The sequence below is a fragment of the Colias philodice genome, chromosome 5, assembly GCF_061535455.1.
Source record: "Colias philodice isolate Cphi_HAF_F1 chromosome 5, ilColPhil1 Martin Lab GWU primary, whole genome shotgun sequence".
Lineage (NCBI taxonomy): Eukaryota > Metazoa > Arthropoda > Insecta > Lepidoptera > Pieridae > Colias > Colias philodice.
Window position 1 is genome coordinate 4,226,960 of NC_143090.1, and position 21,269 is coordinate 4,248,228.

Sequence of the window (21,269 nt, forward strand, 5' to 3'; positions counted from 1 at the left end):
TTGACGGACTTACTGTTGTATTAGGATTACGTGAGTAGTGTTCTGTTTTGTTTTTGATGTGAAGATGATATGATAAGCGTAGGCAGTAGGTATGTAACTGATATAGTCAGTTATGGGTGCATACATGCAGGTCTCTTCTTTTTGTAGGTCAGTGTATTGCAATTTGTGTGAATTTTGTTTCACTGGTCTTATTGCGTTATTTTTGTGAGCTAAATTAGTTTGGAAATTGGTGTGAAGAAATAGGTTTTTTTTTAAACATACATTGTTAGTAAAATCATACTTATGTTGGGCAAAATATGTTGTCATTACCAAAGCAGCGATCTCATCTTACGACATGGTATATTCCTAGATATTATTGTTTCTTAACAAGAATTGTGTAGCATAATGTATTATAATATATAGGCTCTACACATTATGCTAGAGCCAATGTTTTTTTTTTATAATTTGATTGTAACAATTATAATATAGGATGGAAATTATAGGACTTACATAGGAGTAGGTAATAATATACTTACCAATAATATATTTAACAAGCGTTTCACAAGGATAATAATCAGCAGACGCTCATTCAGATGGGATAGAAGAGTAGGAAAATGGAACATTAAAATAATGCAGTCAGCTTATTGTACAGTAAGGAGGTATTTTTAAATATTACAATTAAATAACAATTTAGACAAATATACTTATAAATTAGCTGATAAACGATTTTGAAAAATTTAATATTGTTTAATCATTAAATTATTTGTTAAAAATATATTTGAATTGTCTAGCTTAACAGAATAATAATTTATTTATTATTAAATACGTTAAAGTTAAACATATTAATTAAAAATATAATTGGCGTGAATAACAATGAATCAACACAATAAAAATTATCCATGCGATAACTAGAACATATTATTACAATGCACTGACTATTAATTTACACCAAATTATAACTCACATTAAAATGACCCAAGCTGTTATAAAATAAAGGAAATTGCATATTAAATATTTAAAACGCCATGTCGCAAGGAACGAAACCATGTTCGTTCTGTATTATTATTAAGCAGCTTCTTAATCTACGCACTAAGCTTCTATAGTAAGCGCTATCCCTTTTTCGTAAGCTCAAAAGCTCTTATTAGAGAAAGAGACAGCACGACATTTAATGCGCTGTTTGCAAAATTCTCATCGATTATTCTGACTCACTCGCACGAGTCCAATTGAGATACGTGGAAGGGGGAGCAATGTTGTTACGGCTTCTTGCTCGAAGTTCAGCGTGAATTATAAATTGAGCTTTATTGTTAGACATGTAGAGTTTATAATAGTTTGTTCCGTTGTAGTATAATAGAGTTGAAAAACAGCTCCGCCTTAAAAATGGAAGGTGGTATGTAAAAATTGATGGACATGTATAGAAGTCCTTAAAGTGACAGAGTGCGCTGGCGTGTCGGGCAGTGTATATTGTCTCAAAATGTCGCGAGAGTGCGCGTTACAGAACCCATTGTTTATTATCAAAAAGTGATAAATCAAATGACTTTGCAATTATTTTCAGTACTTTGATATTGATGCTGTGAACTGTTTCAAACTTGAGTGCAAGTGAATTTAAAAAAAATTTGTGGACTAATTAATTGTAAGTGAATATAATATCTGCGTCGTGTTGTAATTTTCTTATTTTGAACAGAATTTTATGTTGTGCCGAATCATTGGTGTTATAAGTAGAGTTACTGAGTGTAACAGCAGCAGTAATAATTTATGAGTATGTATCAAATTAAGATATTCTTATTTTATTACAAAAGTAGAGATTTGATGATAAAAAATTAAAAAGTTTCAATAATAGAGAGCGATCTGTTTATTTGTATGTTTGCAAGTATAGAGTTCAGCATGAAAAAAATATTAACACATTTCAAACAGAGAATTCATTATTATATATTCAACAAATAAAACTATCAAACGAGAATTCTAGACACAGTAAAATTACATAACGGCGCAGAATAGAATTGTCACAAAAACATTATTTACAGGGAATGGGAAAAATGCGCTCACATGTACGGCGGCCATATTAGCGGGCGTGTAGTGTGATGCGCCGAACGAACCCCGCCCACCATGAGCTCCTTCCTCATGAACGGTGGATACCAACCGCAGCCGGACCCCAAGTTCCCACCATCGGAAGAGTACAGCCAAGCGGACTACATACCGCCAGGGGAGTACTACCAGCATCAGCTTCAGTATGGCTACCAGCATCAGTACCCTGTTCAGATCGGGACAGGGTATGGATACGGGGGGTACTACCACCCGATACCGCAGCATCCGCCGGTTGCTCCGCCACCGCGGCCGCCGGAGCCTTCCCATCCTTCAGACGCTGATCACGGCTACATTCCACCACACAGTGACGTCGCTCCCGGTCTAGCTGAACTAGGCTTGCGGTTAGAGAGGCATATTGAAGAAGCTGCCCCAGCAGGGAGAAAGCTCCAAGCATTAGGTCGGGAAGGCTCTCCTGTATCTGAAATGGATGATGAGAGACTCCTCCTAGATAGTCCGCCGATGGAAGACGACGACTCTTCAATATGTTCGGATAACACAGATCGGGTTATCTATCCCTGGATGAAGAAGATACATGTGGCTGGCGCGTGTAAGTTTTTTTTTTTTTAATTTTTGAGGGTAGTTTTTGAAGTAATTTAATAGATAGATAGATAATACAAAATGTTTTGAAAACCTTATGATATGTGCAACATTATATGTTGCATGACACGTTGTATCTAGAGATATGACTATATTTAGTGAATTATGCAACTGCTTATTGAGAGTTGGCCAATAACGACTGATTTTCAATTGAATCTAACCTAATCTAGACTTTTTTTTTTTTAATTCTTCCCATTAATAACGACTGTCATGAAACTTAAAGCACCTTATCGGTATAACATAACAAGCTACGTACTAGAATGAAAAGTACGTACAGTAAGTACAAGTACAAACGGTTTTTAAAAGGACAAAATATCTTATACCTAACTACAATATTTTATATAACATTCATAATATAATGGTCTTTCCACTCCTACCATTACAAACACCTAATATGAAGTTACTTACAAATTAGTAGTTTATTTAAATTCTTTCTCAACGATATTATCTCATTCTCATAGCAACTCTACACAAAAGTTTGAAAGCGCTGAAAAATTTGTTTTAAATTATAGGTACTACCTACATTTTTCTTACCTGTTCTTCTAAAAAGAAGCGAAATTCGGAATCGGTGTGAGTTTAAAATTTTTAGTCCAGTTATGTATGTTTATAATTATAAACTTTTGGCAAAAGTTTGCACGCAAAAAAATGTTTCAGTTTAGTGTTGTGATTTGAGTTTTTTAACATTTAATGACAAATTATTCATGTTTTTAACATTTAATGACAATTCATCAATTAATCATGTACCTAGTCTTATATACAGGGTGTACCAAAAAGTAGTGATGAACGGAAGCTGAGAGGTAGAGGACCTAGAGGGCTATCCGAATCACCCCCATCACCGTAAAAAGTTGTCTTTTAAATGTCTGAATGCCCTTTTATCATTTTTAATAGTTTCTTCTGCTACTATGAATTTCCGGGTTATTTCGTCCAAATTGTGGCAGTCTCTCGTCTTTGTAGTATCCCCACGGAAAAAAATCAATAGGGTTTATGTCCGGAGACCGTGCAGGCCAGGCTAAAGGGCAAAGATACCCTGAAAGATGGATTGGTCGTTGCAGCCTGCGCACGCGCCGGTGACGCCTGCCTTAAAGCCTGGCCTCTACGGTCCCTCGACCTAAACCCCATTGATTTGTTTCAATGGGAATACTAAAAAGACCTCGGCTACTTGAGAGAATGCCACAATTTGGACGAAATAACCCGGAAATTCATAGTAGCAGAAGAAACCATTAAAAATGATAAAAGGGCATTCAGACATTTAAAAGACAACTTTTTACGGTGATGTCGCACTTGCATTGAGCAACAGCGGGGTTATTTTAAAAAATTCTGGTAATTAAACACCTATTTATTGGTTTTAATGATCATCATGTTAATTCAATTTTTGCACTTACCACATTTAGATTTAAATTTTTCTATTGAAGCCTTCTGAATAAGTAAATGAAATTTTCAGGGTAGCTATCTGATAGATAGAGCAAGTTTTTAAAAGTCAAACGGAAACCTTTTTTATGTGATTTTATTTTTTTACGGGCCCTTGAAGTGGTGAACATACTGGGTAATTTTATCTTTCTTGCCATTTAATTTTCTTTTTATTCCATTCAAAGATCTAACGATAGTAAATGTTACCATACTGAATTGGCCTATCTTTCAGCTTAGCACACAAAAAAAATCAAGCATCTTCCGCAATCATTGACGTCAGCATGAGTGAAAATATCATCGTACTCGGCGATAGGTGAAAAATTGAAAAAAACGTCATAACTCCGAAAATACGAAAAATCGCATAACATACATGGGGGTGATTCGGATAGCCCTCTAGGTCCTCTACCTCTCAGCTTCCGTTCATCACTACTTTTTGGTACACCCTGTATAAAAATGAATCGCAAAATGTGTTGGTAAGCGCATAACTCGAGAACGGCTGAACCGATTTCGATAATTCTTTTTTTATTATATTCCTTGAAGTACAAGGATGGTTTTTATGTAGAGAAAACGTTAATATGTACCACGGGCGAAGCCGGGGCGGACCGCTAGTTATAAATAACTATAAAACGTTTAAAATAGGAATCATGTAATTTATTGATTCTGAATAGTTTTTTATATTGAAGCAATACAAGCACAGTAAAAATAGATAGGTAGGTACTTTGTTTATGTTGTGGTACTTTCTATTGAGTAGGTAGTTATAATATCGTATTGTATTCAAAATGTCAAGAAATGTTTATAACTGGTATTGATTGACTGCCTAATTATGTCTCTCTGTTCTCATATTGTGAGTATAATATTATTACATAAATATGACAAGAAGGAATTCTTTTCTAACACAATTATATCTCAATGAAGAAGAATATGTTTATAGAGAATGAATGAAAAAAGTCAATAATTATTTCATCTTAATCATTAGATACAATTTTGATATGAGCTCACTTTCGAAAATAAGTTTAAAATTACACCTGTTTATTGGCCCTGAAAATCATTATATAACCTGTTATTTCATTTTAAATATATTCTACTTGCGAACACATTTTCTTTACGTAGAGTCACGTAATAATATGTCAACAGGCAGTCAAATTTACATAGAAGACATGCCGTCAACTCTACAACATGTTTGTTTGCCCTATATTGGCATCTACTTTGAATAAATTTAAAATATATATATTTTATTAGCTGTTCCTCACATATATTATTTTATTTTGTTAAAGCCTAAATTTATTAAGATTCTTTTCTTTTGAATTATACTTATAGGTAGGTATCTACTAATTTGATCAATTAACTATAATAAGATATGGAACTAGATTCGTTTTTTAATTTATAACGACAACATTTCTTGTGGTTTAGGTATTTCTTATTTTTTTTTAATTTCTGTGGCATTGAGATACCTTATTCAGAAAACTCGCAGGATGTATAAAAATAATAAGATTAGTTTTTGAAATATATTCATCAAGCCATAAATATTGACAAGAAATTAATTTTATATGAATTTTTGAACTATCATTTTCTTAAAAATTGATTTAAATAGAATATGTCGTTATATATAAATATCTTCTAGTCTTCTTCTTTTCATATAAAATGTGACTTCTTCGGGTCAATTTGCGTCGGATTTTCCTTTGGATTCATTTATTTGTTTGTTGTAAATTTTTAACGATTCTGAAGAACCGTGTTTCTATATAGATCTTTCCAATTAAGCTTCTATTTTAAATCATACAGACTATTTTAAAAGTTCGTTTTAGAACGAAGAACATGAAAAAACTGTAATGCTTGCTAGTTCCGTAAGAGATTTCAAATAATAACCTAGTTTTTAATTTTTACAAAATGTTGTCAGGTCCCAGATACCTACCGGATAAAAATCGAATATTTAGGTTTACAGAGACATTTATTTTAAAGAATTTATGTTGTATGATTAGGTTTGTACATTCTGTAGTTAAGATTCATATTTCTCAAAATTTCATTAGTTACAGGAATATAGAATAGAATAATTTCGATACCTACCTAGTAAACAAAATATTTTCAACAACAATTACAAGGCGATTGATAAAACCGGATAAATTGGGGAAAATATAGTACAAGGTAAATGTCGTAAAATGTAATAAGAGTTATAATAATTTTATAAAGTACCTACCTATTTATCTTTAAATATAATTTTATCTCGATCATCTTTGATGCAGCAAAGAATTATTTTTCTTTTATTTTTTGTGTGTAGTGTGTGTTTAAAGTGTAGTACGAGCGTACTAAAGCGTTAGAATAGATAGTAAAATCTAAAATTCGTTTTTTTTTATTCTTTCACCTGCATAATACAGATTTATTTAATTTTAAAAATAGGTTACGTGCAAGTTCACAACAATAAGGGTTCCTTTTACATAAGCTAAGCAGTAACTGCAAAAATATTGGTCACACATGAAATTTTTGGCCACGACAAAGTTGCTAACTATTTTTATTTTTTGTTGTTATAGCAACAGAAATACATCATCTCTAAAAATTTAAACTTTCTATCACAGTTCATGAGATAGCCTTGTGAGTGGTGATCACGATGGTGACAGACGGACAGACAGACAGACGGACAGCGAAGTTTTAGTAATAGGATTCCGTTGCCCTTTAGGTACGGAACCCAAACTAGATTATATTATTTTGTGCTCTATTCAAACTTAAATTGGTACTGATGTTACTAAGTCGCAGTTTACGCTAGCCTCGCTAACCTAACCAAATAATATTCTTCATTAGATACCTATTAAAAATACAGGTCTCCGAAGATAACGTTCATATATTCACAATATGCATATTGTATATACCTTGTATGTGAACAGAGTAATTGGTATTATAAAAAATAAAAATTATAAGCTTGTATTTAAGTAATGCTAGAGCCAGTTTCTATTTTTAATGTGGTTACAATATTCTAGATCACTATAAATAGTACCTATCTAGTTCTTTTTTATCTAACTTTATCAATATTCTTCTAAGTAATATCCACAGGACTGATTTTGTTTTCCAAAATGCAACTCATCTTTTTGTTTACTTTCTGTAATCAGTTTTTTTTGGTTTCATTTTTATCTCCTGATTATTTTTCTTAGGTGGAATAGCAAACATTTATAAAACACAATGTAACCTATCTATTACGGTAAAAACTAAACATATAACTGATATAAAAATAATATAATTCGTAAACTCAATAATACGATTTATATCAGGCTCTACATACATAATTATGCCTGGAAAATTTATAATTAAATTATGGTAAAATATCAAATTGAATTTAAGTAAGCGTCTAATAAAAAAAGTGAAATTTATTCACATTACCTTGAAAACGAAATGGTCCGTTCAAAAAATCAGGCTTATAATTATTTTCATAAATAAAACATTTTTTGGAGACGTCTCATACACTAAGTTAAAGAGGCAAGCTTTAATGAGCTTTTTACAGAAATTAGATATCCATCTGTTCCTTTAGGGCAGCAGTCATGCGTGGGCTTTTTGAATATAGTAGTAGTTTGAAATTGGATTCGAATTAAGGTATCGACTTCTTTGCAGGCCCTTTACACTTTTAATACAGACAAATATAAGAAAAGCCCTATTATAGTGCAAAATATCATCTCTGTATATTAAATTTCGCCTTTCAATCAAAATAGAGAATGTTCTGGGCCTCCACTTAAGAATTCTCCTATTTTTTTATTTTTACACAAATATGGGTTTATCACCCGAAAAAAGAAATAAGGAAAGCGTAGGATTTTTAATGAAAATAACAGCACAGAGGTAGATTATAAACTGCATTAACATGAAGTAAAACCAGTTTTAGTATAAAATACCAAATGTGTCTTACGTGTCGATATTTCATAATGAACAACTTGGTTTCTTAATTAAATTTCATTAAATACGTATTCAATAAAACAGTAAATTGAAAAGCTAAAAGAACACACGTTACACGCCGTCGAAAAATATTAATGATTTTTAAATGAACTTAAATGTAAATACAAAAACTATTTTCAACTTCTCCAAGAGATTAATAGCTCACATTAATAATTCTGACGCTTAATTCGGCCATTGTTAGTAACACGAGTGCAAAAATCACTTTCAATAGCGTTTAAAGTGGCTCCGCGGTGCGTTTTAAAGAAATAAACAAATTGCATCCAATCAATAACGCCCAATGTTTACGAATACTTGAGTTCTTCAAGATCTTTTGATATGTTTTGACAGTTTACTAATGTGGTGTCATTAAGAAGGTCCTGTAAGACGCCAAGAGCTTTGTTACGCGACAATAGGGCATGAGGCTAATGAGTGTCATTTATTTTATAGTTTTCAAATAGATGTTTGTGGTCCGGAATTCGCCGCGGTGATTATTGGCTTTGTGTTGGTAACTTTCTGTCATTGTGTTTTTATATCAGCTGTTAAATTATTCAAGTGGCATGCAGCGGACAATGCATTTTAAGTGGTGAAAGATGCTGATCGTTTTTTTGTATTTTAATAAAAGTTTCTTTGAAAAAATTCACGACTCGATCTAAACTTAACGTCACTTACCATTTTGCAGGGAACGTGTAACTGATTTCTATGAACCCGCAAGCGTTTTTCTTCATAAATGTAAAAAAAAAAATAGAATTGTGCTCGGCCCGGTATTTTAAGGACGAAAAATATTTGCTCTTATGCCTAATTTTAACTGATCGTTTCTGTAAGGAGATCTTGGTAGTCTTTTGAATGTATTAGTGTTTAAAAAGTATTAAAATTAGCCATTTTCAATTTATGATATACAAAGCATTGGTCAACCAATTCCTCTAACCTTTCAATAAAACCATATCTCACAGGGCATTGCCTGCCACTTTGTAAACTAAACAAAACAAGTGATTTAACGATAACGTTGCAAAGTTTTCAATCCTATCGCTTATCGTGGGCTGTCAGTGGGCGAACATTTTTCACTCTATAATAGTGATACGGAGGATGTAATGAGGACCACCGAGCGGCGGAGATAGTGCCGGCCGAGATTGTTGATTAGCAGATCAGTTATGAGACCACACGGTCGCCAGGTAGCGGGTAATTCAATTCTGATTGTCATCGTCGATGACGCGTATGATATGGTTAACGAACGGCTGCTCGTTTTGCATCGGGTTGTGCACTTGTTTGAGCGTTGTTTTGTTTTAGTGGTTGTGGAATCGTACTTCCTTGGTGTGGTGACTTTCGAAGAATGAGTTGTTTGAGTTTTGAAAACTGAGATTAATTTTACATTTGGAACACTTAAATATTTGTAACATACATTTTTCGTTTCTTGTTCCAATATTTTCCAAAAAAAATAGAGGTAAATATATTTTGTTAACACACTATCTAATCACGGTTATAGGAAAAGGAAAAAGTCTTTATTCAAACTCAAACTCAAACTCAAACATTCATTTATTCAATTAGACTACTATTTAGTAGCACTTTCGAATCGTCATTACATAGTATTTTTTACATTTACCACCGATTCGGAAAGCAGTATCTATGGAGAAGAATCGGCAAGAAACTCCATAGTTGCTCTTTTAAATAAAGTCAATAAATTTACATAATATGTAACTTATATCTACCTAACTACATAATATGCCAAAGAACTGTCCTGTGGTTTTTACGCGACAACCCTCCATGGGTCTTTATCGTCCATATATTCCTGAATACTGTAGTACGCTCTCTGAACTAGTACATTTTTTATGTAAGTTTTAAATTTAGAACTACTAAACTCTTTAATATTGTGAGGAATTCTATTGTATAAGCGTATACCTTGACCCATAAATGAATTTTTAACTTTAGCTAATCGGAAAAATGGCATTTCAATTCTATTCTTGTTCCTTGTGCCATAATCGTGTCTATCTCCTACTCTTGTGTGTAAGTCAGAGCTTTTGTGTACATGCAAAATATTATTAAATATATACTGTGATGGTACAGTAAGGATACCAGTATTCTTAAAATGATCTCTTAGTGAGTCCCGAGCACGTAAATTATATATAGAGCGAATGGCTCTTTTCTGTAAGATAAATATAGTTTCTATATCTGCAGCCCTGCCCCACAGTAGAATTCCATAGGACAATATTAATATTTATACCTACATCTCTCCAATTCGTACGAGTGTAAACAGAGTTAGCTAGTTATATATAGCCAGAAACCAAAGGACTGAACCCGGATCAATGCGATGACCACTAGAAATCTCAGCCGACCGCACATACCTCGCCCAAACCGCGATCCCGAGGCATTCCACCCTGGTATTTCTGTCCCTTTCTAACGGCCAGTGTCTTATCTTTTGTGCTGAATAGGATATAGTTTGCATCTTGCTGATTTATTCTGGAAATTCCTTCGCATCCTATGTGACCTTTTTGCTATGTATGTTTAATTCGCCTACATTCATGTCTAATGTAGGTACACCATTTACCTACGGGCGTTGGAGAATATTTTATTTCTAATCGGTGAACATAATATTGTAATGGATTTAGAAGACCTTACCTATTTCTATATTTACTTCCGTTAAAGTTGGGAAAATTTTAAAGAAAAAATTGGATTACGAGGCGGGATTCGAACTCACCTCCTCTGCCAAAATAATAATAGGATAAAATTGCTTACCTTAATTTCTCATCATTCTGCCATATCATTATTTCCTATTGAATTAAAAGCTTTTCCAAAAATATGAAGCTTTTATAACTTATGAAATTAACATTTCAACAGAAACTTCTACAATGACACAATAGACTACATACAGCAGTATAATGTCTTGGAGCCTTTAATTTCCGCTCTACTTCTGTATGGGAAATTGCCTTTGTATTTATACAAAAGATCGAGGCACAATAACGAATTAATCAGTATTCACACTATTGACTTATTTGTAAGCAAAAAATTGGTTATATTCATACGCTTTCAATTATTAATTAATTATTAAATATTAATTAGTTATGAAAAATTTGTCATTGGTTGGAGTTTTGGAAGAAATCAAAGCCTCAATTAAATCATGATTGAAAGGAAGACAACCAATATTGTTTCTACTAAATTAGTCATTTATCCACAAACATTGAATTTAGTCAAAATAAGGTTTAAATCGCAAAGAATTATAAATGTAAAACCATACAGCACATGTTATCAGTAAGTTTTTTTAACCTATTTGTTTCATATAATAATACCGACGAAGCGTCGAACTTTGAAGGATCACAACACAATAACACAAAAACATGTCTGACGGGTACAATCCAAGTCTGGACCGGCAAATTTATAATATAACCTACCTTTAATTTTTAATTACCAGTGTATTGTTTGTTCTTTATCGCAAATCATGATATGACCTTTATAGTCAATGTTTGTAGAGAACATATCAAAATGTTATAGTACTTAAGTTAGTTTTGCAAAAAAATTATGCTACTTTAAATTACTCAGTATCGTTTACTAGATTTTATGTTGAGGTATAAATAAAATTTGCTAGGTACGTTTTTTAGAAGTCGATTGTCTATAAAAAGGTATAATAACGATCCATTATTTGTAATCGATAAGTTACGTAATGAGAAAACAGCTGCCAATACATTTTCCTCCATATTGTGTTATAAACAACTAATTTGCTAAGCGCAATTAATCAAAGCAAAAAGGAAGCTCATGGTACAGTAATTATTATGCACATTAATTAACAGAGTGCCCTGAGAGGTTGTTACTAACGCATACATAATTCAGTACGGTCCCTGCACGCAACCTATTTCAAGTTTTATGTTCATTATTGGTTTCATGTTTACCTACTATGGAAAAGTAATTGGTTAAAGTGTGATGGGTAAACTCGTCATATTTTGTTTGAATAATATATGTTAGTTCTGATATTTAATATGAAAAGGTATACTTTAAATTATTATAATTTAGAATGATTGTCCATTTTATTACAATGTGCATGTGCACATTTATGGTTTTCCAAGATATATGATGAAAACGATATTTTTAGAATATCTAGATGTTATGTATATTGTTGTTACCTTTAACTAACCTATTTCTGTATTTACAGCGAACGGAACCTTTCAACCTGGAATGGAGCCAAAGCGACAGCGGACGGCGTACACTAGACACCAAATATTAGAATTGGAGAAAGAATTTCACTACAATCGATATCTTACTAGGAGAAGAAGGATAGAAATAGCGCACACTCTAGTCTTATCTGAACGACAAATCAAAATTTGGTTTCAAAACAGACGGATGAAATGGAAGAAAGACAATAAACTGCCGAATACCAAAAACGTGAGAAGAAAAACTAATCCCGCTGGTATCACGACGACAACAACGAAAGGAAACACACCAAAGAGTAGATCGAATAAGAACACAAATAATAATGACAAGAAGAAGTCCAATAACAACGGAAGACCAGACAGTATAGAGAATGTAACGGACAATATAATGAACGATTTGCACTGCGTGGGGGCGCAGAACATGTCGCACGATCCCGTGATCAGCCCGATGTCGCACCCGGGGCAGATGAACCACGGGCACTCGATGACGCCGCACCACCTGCACATGATGGGCATGCACGCCGGCATGGACCCAGCGCTGGTGGCCAGCCTGTCGGCACACAGCTCGCCGGTCGGCAACGCCGGCTGCGGGACCGGAGTCTCCAACCCTCCCCCCGTCATCAAATCCGACTACGGTCTCACCGCCTTATAATCTTTAGAATTGTAAAGAAAATGATATATTTTTCATTAACAAATTTTCTTTAACTCTTACCATTCCCGCGTGTTGATAATTTGTAAAGTGATTATTTATAATTTAAGATTTGTAATAAGTTGTGTAATTAATCCTAGTGTAACCAGTCATTAATTGAATGTTTGAATAGTTAAGAGGAAAACTTTACAATGTCAAAAGTGTGATTATTTTAGGGTAGGCATAGAATCTCATGAGTGTTGATTTTTGTACTTTTCTCTTGAAGTCATTGTCATCTTTAATTTATGTCTATTTTCTCTTCTATCTTATGTGTTTTGCATTAAAAGTAGTTTTAATAAATAAAATGTATTCACTAATGTTATAAACTGCGTACCTAATTCATTATTTTATTGTAAGCAAAAGCATTATTTCTTATACCTACTTAAAAAGAGCCTATAAGTGTTGCGGTTATAATAAAAAAAATGTACCAAATTTATTTTTAATTCAATTTTCTTTGGAACCAGTATTATACTTAAATGAAATACAAATGTAACAGTATTGACTACTTGACTATTGTTTAAATAATAATTAGTGATGTATTAGAGTACGGAAATGTATAATTCTTATGAATGTTTATATAGAGTTAAAAATAGAAAAGTTGAATTTTATTATTGATGCAACAAATTGTGTAATATTTGAAAGTGTACCGTGATATTTTCTAACACTTAGACAATGACTTAAGTTTAAGTACAAACTCTGAATTAATTTTAATAAAAATTGTTTTGTAATTAAAATAGGTGACTGTGAATACAAAACCAATAAAATATAGTATAATATAGCACTTTGTTTTCTTTATTTCTCAGCCACTATAACAAAGTCCATAATAAGTATGAGCAATGCTATCTTGCAAAGATTTGGTATATAAAATATTACATTCATTATTTGACAATATTGTACTTGCACTCCACTCAGTCTTGATAGATTTATACTCATCCAAATTGAACAGAAACACAAAATAACTTTCACACTTATCGCTTCCATTTCCAACGCTCGCCTTATCGGCGAACGGTGTAAGCATTACTTCTGTATCATAACCTTGCTATTCGTATCGAATGAAATGAAAGCAAAAATCGTAATGTATTCGTTGAATGTACGGTCATCAATCTCTGTCGGCTCATTGTGTGGCCGGCACGCAACCTCTCTGGAACTACGCAAGCCTTGACGCCGTAATACACACTTTTATCATTTGATTCGAAGCCATGTTTTGTGTTTTCATAAATGAGATCGTGAGATTCGTTTTCTATTTGTGGATCGGATATTGAATTCTAGTTCGGCTAGCGCAAATTATTAGATGAGGTTTGATGTAGAAAAGATTGAATAAGATAATAGAAAAGGAAAAATAGAAACAAATTACTTAGAATGTCAAAGTTCATTCAATAAGTTCAGAATATTCCAAATATGTACCATCAATACATCTCGAAGGTGTTTTTATTTTGAACTACGTGTGCCCTGCTGATAAAACAGACACATCTTAATTTTCGTACATTAAGCTCTAACACTGCAAAGTATGGAACTTTGCATTTGATCAAAAATACCCATACCAAACACTATTACAATATTTTGACTATTACAATATTGGATTGCAATAATTTGATCAAAAATACCCATACCAAACACTAATACATTCTCATCTAAACTATTAGTACAGATTTATACTTATTAATAATTTAACAGATTATACTTAATTTTAACGATGTAGAGCCGTTGTTATTAAAATATAATATCAACTAAAGACGGCATGACTAATGTAACAAGTACTGAATATAATATTTAAATAGATCTTTCTAAAGTAACAAATTACTTTGCGCTTTGTCAGATAGCATGCGACAAAAACCCTTTTATTTCGGCGCGTCAAAGGATTAAAATTTCTTGCAAATTTTTGCAAATAAACAAAAGCGCTTTGTGCCTGAAGTTGTATGCAAATAACAGGATTTGCTACCGTTGCTTTTTGACGGATTTATTACTCATTTTTTGCATAGACTTCTTATCCTGTTCGTCTCTGGAGACAGTTTTTGTAACAACCGGTAGCTATCCGTTTACAGTTAAGTAACTTCTGAATTCCTTGTGGGATCCAATTTTTCGACGTACCGAATATTAGGTACCTATCTCTTAGAAAATATTGCTTGGTAGTAGATGTGTAATTTCATGTACAGTTTAGAATTATTTAAATAAACATCTTATAAATATACAATCAAACACGAGCATGGCTGACTATGAGTTGTCTGTCTAAATAGTTCCTAGCTTCCAAGTGATATTGTAAGTGAATATTAATACTTGATTCATACCATCGAGTATGTTATATAGAGCCGCACGAAACAACACGAAAGAAAGCTTTTATTCCCTATTGTATTGCTAACGGCGTCGCACATTTATAAACTAATAAAAAGGGCACATCATCAATCCCTAGACAGGGACCTTGAAACAAAGGCGGTAAGTAAAAGGAGCCCTCAATCTTAGCAATTGGCAGGTGGGTCCCAGGTGACCATCCCTGAGGCTATATAGAAAGTATTGCAAAGGTACGCCTGATGACTTGCCGATCCTTTCGGTAAGAAAGCTTTTGCCGCTACATTTTGCAACTCGACATTTTTGTCTAAGGATAATAAAATGGTAACCTTTTTCCAATAATAAATTTAAAGATGTGTATGTTCGTAAATCTAGATATTTATTCACTTTTTTCTGGTTTTAGTTGTAATTTAGTTTACTAGATTCTATCTCTACAAATTGTGATATTATATGAATTAGAAGTACCTACATAGTTGTTACTGGATGTATCTCTACAGTAAAAAGATATCTACATTCTGTTTGATAAAACAGTAAAAGCTATTATTTCCTTTCCTCTGCTCATTATGCCTTTGTTAGCGTATGACTTAAAAACAGGAATCGACTATAATATTAATGTAACACTTTAACAACAAAACTTGCATTATAAAATTTCCTTGATAGGACGATCAAAGCAAGAGCCAGAACACATGATATAAAAGTACCTATATAGAGTTTTTGAAGACCCTACAAAAACAAACGATATAGCTATACTTGTAAAAATGCGTATTATATGCCGTGTATGATCCAAGAGGGGGAGGTAAGTACATGTAATCCGTTCAAGTAGATTTTGAGAGGAGCGTACGTGAGGACGCGAGGGCGTTGCGAGTGGATTGCTCTGTTTCAATTGCTTTCTTCGGCTTATTGTTTGCGTTTGTATTACGAATTTAATAAAAATATGTAGCTGGTAATATTATTAATTTGTATGTTCTTTAAATGATTTATTTTTAAGTTGTAATTGTATATTTTGCTACAGCATCACAGCCTATAGCGACACATATAGGTAAGCTTAGCTCGTTATTGTGTCTACAAAATATTAATGTATCTAATACCTTTATTAAGTCACAAGAAGTTAGGCACTTAGTTGTAATTGTAAATGAAGTATCCATAGCTCAGTTTATCAGCTAAAACTTCGTATAAATTAATGCAGTATGCAATTGATTTCAAGGTATTTAGGTGTGTCGAGATGTTATAAGAGATAGATTTACAGTAATGTAGGTACACAAATCTAAAGCTAATACTCAAGGTTCTCCTTAATTAAGTATGTATATTGTATAGGCTTCATATTTAGATCTATCACGCGATGCATAATATGTAATAAAAAAGTTCATAGGTTAAAAGAAAATTGAAAGTATAGCTAGTGTGGTACAAAAACACGAGAAATCTCTATCAGAAATATAACTAGATTAATTATCAAATGAATTAACTACTTGTCTTGATTTCATATCTATTGCTTTACTACCTAGTAACTATTTATTTTTTTACTTTAAGATTGTACTGTATACACTGTCAAAACAAAACTTATAGAGTATCAAATAAGCGGCGAATTCTTCCAAGTCGCGAGTTATACATAGCTACTATGTACGATATGGCTGTAGTCAGTCGCAGTCCCTTCAGTGGGGAACCATACAGTGTTCGTGCCTGTTGATGTGTGTGTTGATTTCCCGACACCGCCCGGTACGGTTCAATAGAGTAGGGACAGCAGAACAGATGATATGTAATATGTAGTTATTTATGATTATTGTTTTTGTTTGCCTATATAGAGGAATCCAACGTTTGTTATACATCTTAAATTTTGATCAGTTAAATTGCTAAGTTCGTAATGAAATTGATAATAGCTGTTGTTAATGCCATTTTTATATAAATAATTTTATATAAATTTATATCCCAAGGAGTTGCATATCATAATATTATCAGATATTATGCGTTTTCATTATTGGATAAAAAAAAATCATTTTGATTTTACATTCATTTTGATCCTCATAATAGAGATATTATGTGTTTTCATTATTGGATAAAAGATAAATGGATTATCTATTTTGATTATATTATTTTGATCCTAATAAATGAGAAATAAAATCGAAAATTGAACCTCTTACAATTAATTTTTATTATACTCCCTGATATTTGATTTTATTTTTCAAATATGTCGATCGATAATACTGATCGATAATACTTATTATGTAGGAAGTAATGTATTTTTTTATACAAATTATAAAATGTATTATTTATCTATAACAATATCAACTAATAATGTTTATTGAAGCATTTTTGCCGACGCTACTTCAGTTCGTCTACACGACTCTACCCAGCTGTCAGCCGTTTCGACGAGGGCACTCACACACCAACCGTCTACGTACGCACACAACCACACGAGGGGTGCGTCTAAGGGTGGCGGTGGGGACTGTATTAAGTTCCTTTCTTTTCTCTAAAATAATTTTAGGGGATGGTATTACTTCGATATTTTTTCCGAGGGTCCTCGACCGCTGCGAATGCGTTCAATTTGAGAAATGGCTGTTTTCATGCAGTATACTTTCTCGAGGTTGAGATGTCGACGACCGTGATAGGTATTTGTTATTTGATCAATTTCAGAATTCCACATTAGGTACGTGGAGAGAACTTTGAACTTTACTGTTAAAGAATCAGCTTTCATTTATATGTATATCAAAAAATGTTCTGTGTAATAATCATGTCACATGAAGCACTTCATAACACTATAACACAAAAAATAATATGAAAAACAAACGCCTCTTAACCTCCATGTACCTATCAAACTCGCAAGCTTTCGCTGAAATATTTTTAATCAAAGTTTTTACCTGATACCGGCGTCCGAATGAACCGACCTGTCAATCTCTCAAATGGTAGATTAAAAACATCATCTTCACTTTTTTAGCATTCGAAGGATCAGGGAATTATGTTTCTTTAAAAAAAGAAATGATTATATAGATAGTTTTGACGAAGGTCGACACCGATTCTTCGCTATGTTTTATTACCTGCCGGTGTATTTAACAATAATATATACTTGGGAAACTGTTGGAGGTGTGGGAAATAATCGTGGGTTCTTAATTGATCTGAGGAGCAAGATATACTGGCCTCTAATTATCTTTTCAGGCAAGCTTTGTTCATAAGAAATAAGCTTACAACGGCGCTAAACAATTGCTTGTAATAAGATCGTTCTCATCGTAATTAGTTAGTATGTCACATTGTTATCTCTTCTAAACTACCATCGAAGTTCTTATCAGACTTTCGGTTGTGGAAGTATTGACCTTCTGTCGTGGGAATAAGAGTGATATTGCGTTTCCTAAGGTTCTAAGCAGGTGGTTTATAAATTGCTGAGTCAGCGCAGTGGCACCGGTAGTTTGTGGTAGCGCATTCGAACCTCCGTCCGATCACGATTTACATGTCACTCGCGCCGCTTGATATCGGATTTTGTAGTCTAGTCGATTCTATGAAAATAGGATTATAATGCGGATTTAAATGGTTTTATAGACGCGATTATAGATAAGGTATAAATAATACAAGTTGTGATTACAATCTATGAATATGTAGGGTTTATATTAAGGACACTTATTAATATTCATGTAATCAATTGAACACATACTTATACAACTATATAGTTGTTATAATTAATAGCGAGCAAGCTTATATAATAACTACCTACAGCCTTAGAATGAATGCTATTTTATTTATATAATCTCACAACAAACTTAGCTAATCGGACAAAGGAAAACTTTAATATTAGCTTTAAAAAGCTAATAAAAGTATCATTTATAATCACTATATTACCACCAAAGCATTACAAATACAAAAAAACTCTACGCAGTGATTTGCTAATTTGAAATTTAGCGTCTTTATTGTATTTACGATAATCCGACGGCTTCCGTTATACAGACGGACATGTCAATTGTACCAATAACACCCACACTTGACGCACAATTACCGTCTGAAAGGGTAGGGTAAAAATAAAAATCGTATCTTTGTACATTTATTTATAAAATATAATGTATTATTTGTTGTTTTATGCAAGTAAACTTTCGAGAAGCTGAAAAATATTGCTTATAAAAGTATTCGCACATTTTCGTATCATCTAGATAGAAATTCTATTTGAAAAATATTTCAAAAAATACAAAATAGCTGTTAAAATGGTAAATTTCTTTAGAATAAGGCCTGCAGTTTTCATGATAGGCTTCTATTAACTTTGAAACCCAAAAAGTAGATACCTACTTTGTTAAATTTACATATTATCTACTTACAAGGGGAACATGTAGAAAGCTGCTGTAGAATTATTACCATTTCACATATTCTATAAAATGATAATATCTTCTTAAATTATAATCAAAGCATAAAATAAATAAAAATTGTATTCGTATCAAATACATGTTACGATTGAAACATCTATCTACGTATAGTAGGTACCTACGCAATACTCCGAAGTTAACATTGTCCGATCTTTATTCAATTTGCCTAACATCGCTTTCTTTTTGAAAGTCACGCTATAAAATATCAGTCTTCATTCATTTGACGTCTCAATGTTAGTAAATGTGAGATGGAGCTAAATTTTGATACTGACAGTCGAGCTTCTTAATTAAATTCCGATTTGTTTTCTTTACGTAAAACGAAACGAAGTTTTGTAAAGTTTATTTTCATTCATGGAAATATTTGCTGTTGTACATATTAAAATTAGTGCACAAAATATATCATGTTATGTAGTTATTAAAGCTTAAAGATATTATTGTACTTAGTTACGACAAAAAACAGCAAAATATCATAAATAGAAATAATAAACAGAATACCATAACTCCTTACAACGATGAAATTGGCTAGACAAAAAAATAGTAAATAAACAACATACCAGCATGTAGATCTCAAATCAGCGCACTAATAAAAAGTTCCTTACCAACCCAACGCCATCTGCTGAGTTATTACCATATTAATAGGTCATGAATTACAGCGATCTTATCTTTCATCGACTAATCACGAATTAGCATCTGCCTTCAGTAAGGCAGTAGGCACGTGCTCACATGCACCGTCATCGGGCAGCCATTATCAGGGGTCAACGGCCCGTTGATTACCTTTGAGCACGCCCTGTCGTTCATCATTAGCCTAGGTTAGGATGTTGGTAAACATTACTTTTTAAAACGGGTTGTACAGATGTAGGTCACTCATGGGAATGCAACTAATTTGCAAGACATTGAAACATGAAAGTGTGATGCACTTATAATGCTATATAAATATTCAAAGAAAACAATTCTTGTTTATTTACATCTGAAAAGTCGTATTTCAGAATTTATGTCAAAAATCAACTTAAAATAATTGGCCAATATAATTAATCAAAATCCTTCAAATATAATTTATAGATCAAATATAATTAATAGACTGTCGTTTTTGCTATTTGGTTATTATAAATTTACGTTCAAAATTTCAGATTTATGTTTCGAATACTTACTGTTATATATTTATCACTAACATAAACGTGAAGCGAAGATGCACTGAATTATGCTGGTGCAAAATTTGTATCAAAATATGTTTTTAAATTGAAGTACGCTATTTTGGTCTGTATTGCATGTCGATAAACTGTACATTTGCTTGAATTTTTCTTTTATTGGTGTAATAACTTGTGTTATCTACGGCTATATAGGTATTGACAGTTAATAAATCAAAACGTAGGGACTCGGGCGCACGATTTTGCAGTACAGCATATATTAAAGCAGCTTGGTGCCTCACGACTCCATGGAGTATCTACCCTTTGTTTAACCGGCGCTTTATTTAAGTGAATTTACGATCGTTAACCTACTTACTGGCTACTAATATGAAAATCAAAATAACTCAAGCAATGTAAGCAAGTATTTCGATTTGTGTACAAAGTTAAACGCAAATAATTTGCTTAAAACATGTTAGTGTTGTATTTGAGTCAATTCTAAATTATAACTTATTAAAACTAGTCTTCTTCCGTATATACTGAGCTTCTATCTTATTTTTAGATTTCATCTTGATCCCCAATTATCATGTTTCAAACAATGGAGCTGATGCTAACGCAGATGCTGTGGGCGGCGCGTCTCTACATTTACTAATTATAAAATTATACGATAAAATGCCGTGAATCCAAATTCCCACGGCTATCTACCTATATATTATCAAAATCAAATCTATCTACGAAG

The 21,269-nt window shown here is 32.7% G+C and overlaps 1 protein-coding gene across 1 annotated transcript; it reads left to right on the forward strand.

Moving 5' to 3' along the window:
• The first annotated feature begins 1,997 nt into the window (after positions 1–1,997).
• Dfd (homeotic protein deformed) lies at positions 1,998–13,484 on the forward strand. The gene is made up of 2 exons (XM_089695033.1): positions 1,998–2,608; positions 12,107–13,484. The coding sequence occupies exons 1-2, from the start codon at positions 2,083–2,085 to the stop codon at positions 12,754–12,756; spliced, it is 1,176 nt and encodes a 391-aa protein (XP_089551159.1). The 5' UTR covers positions 1,998–2,082; the 3' UTR covers positions 12,757–13,484.
• Positions 13,485–21,269: the final 7,785 nt, after the last annotated feature.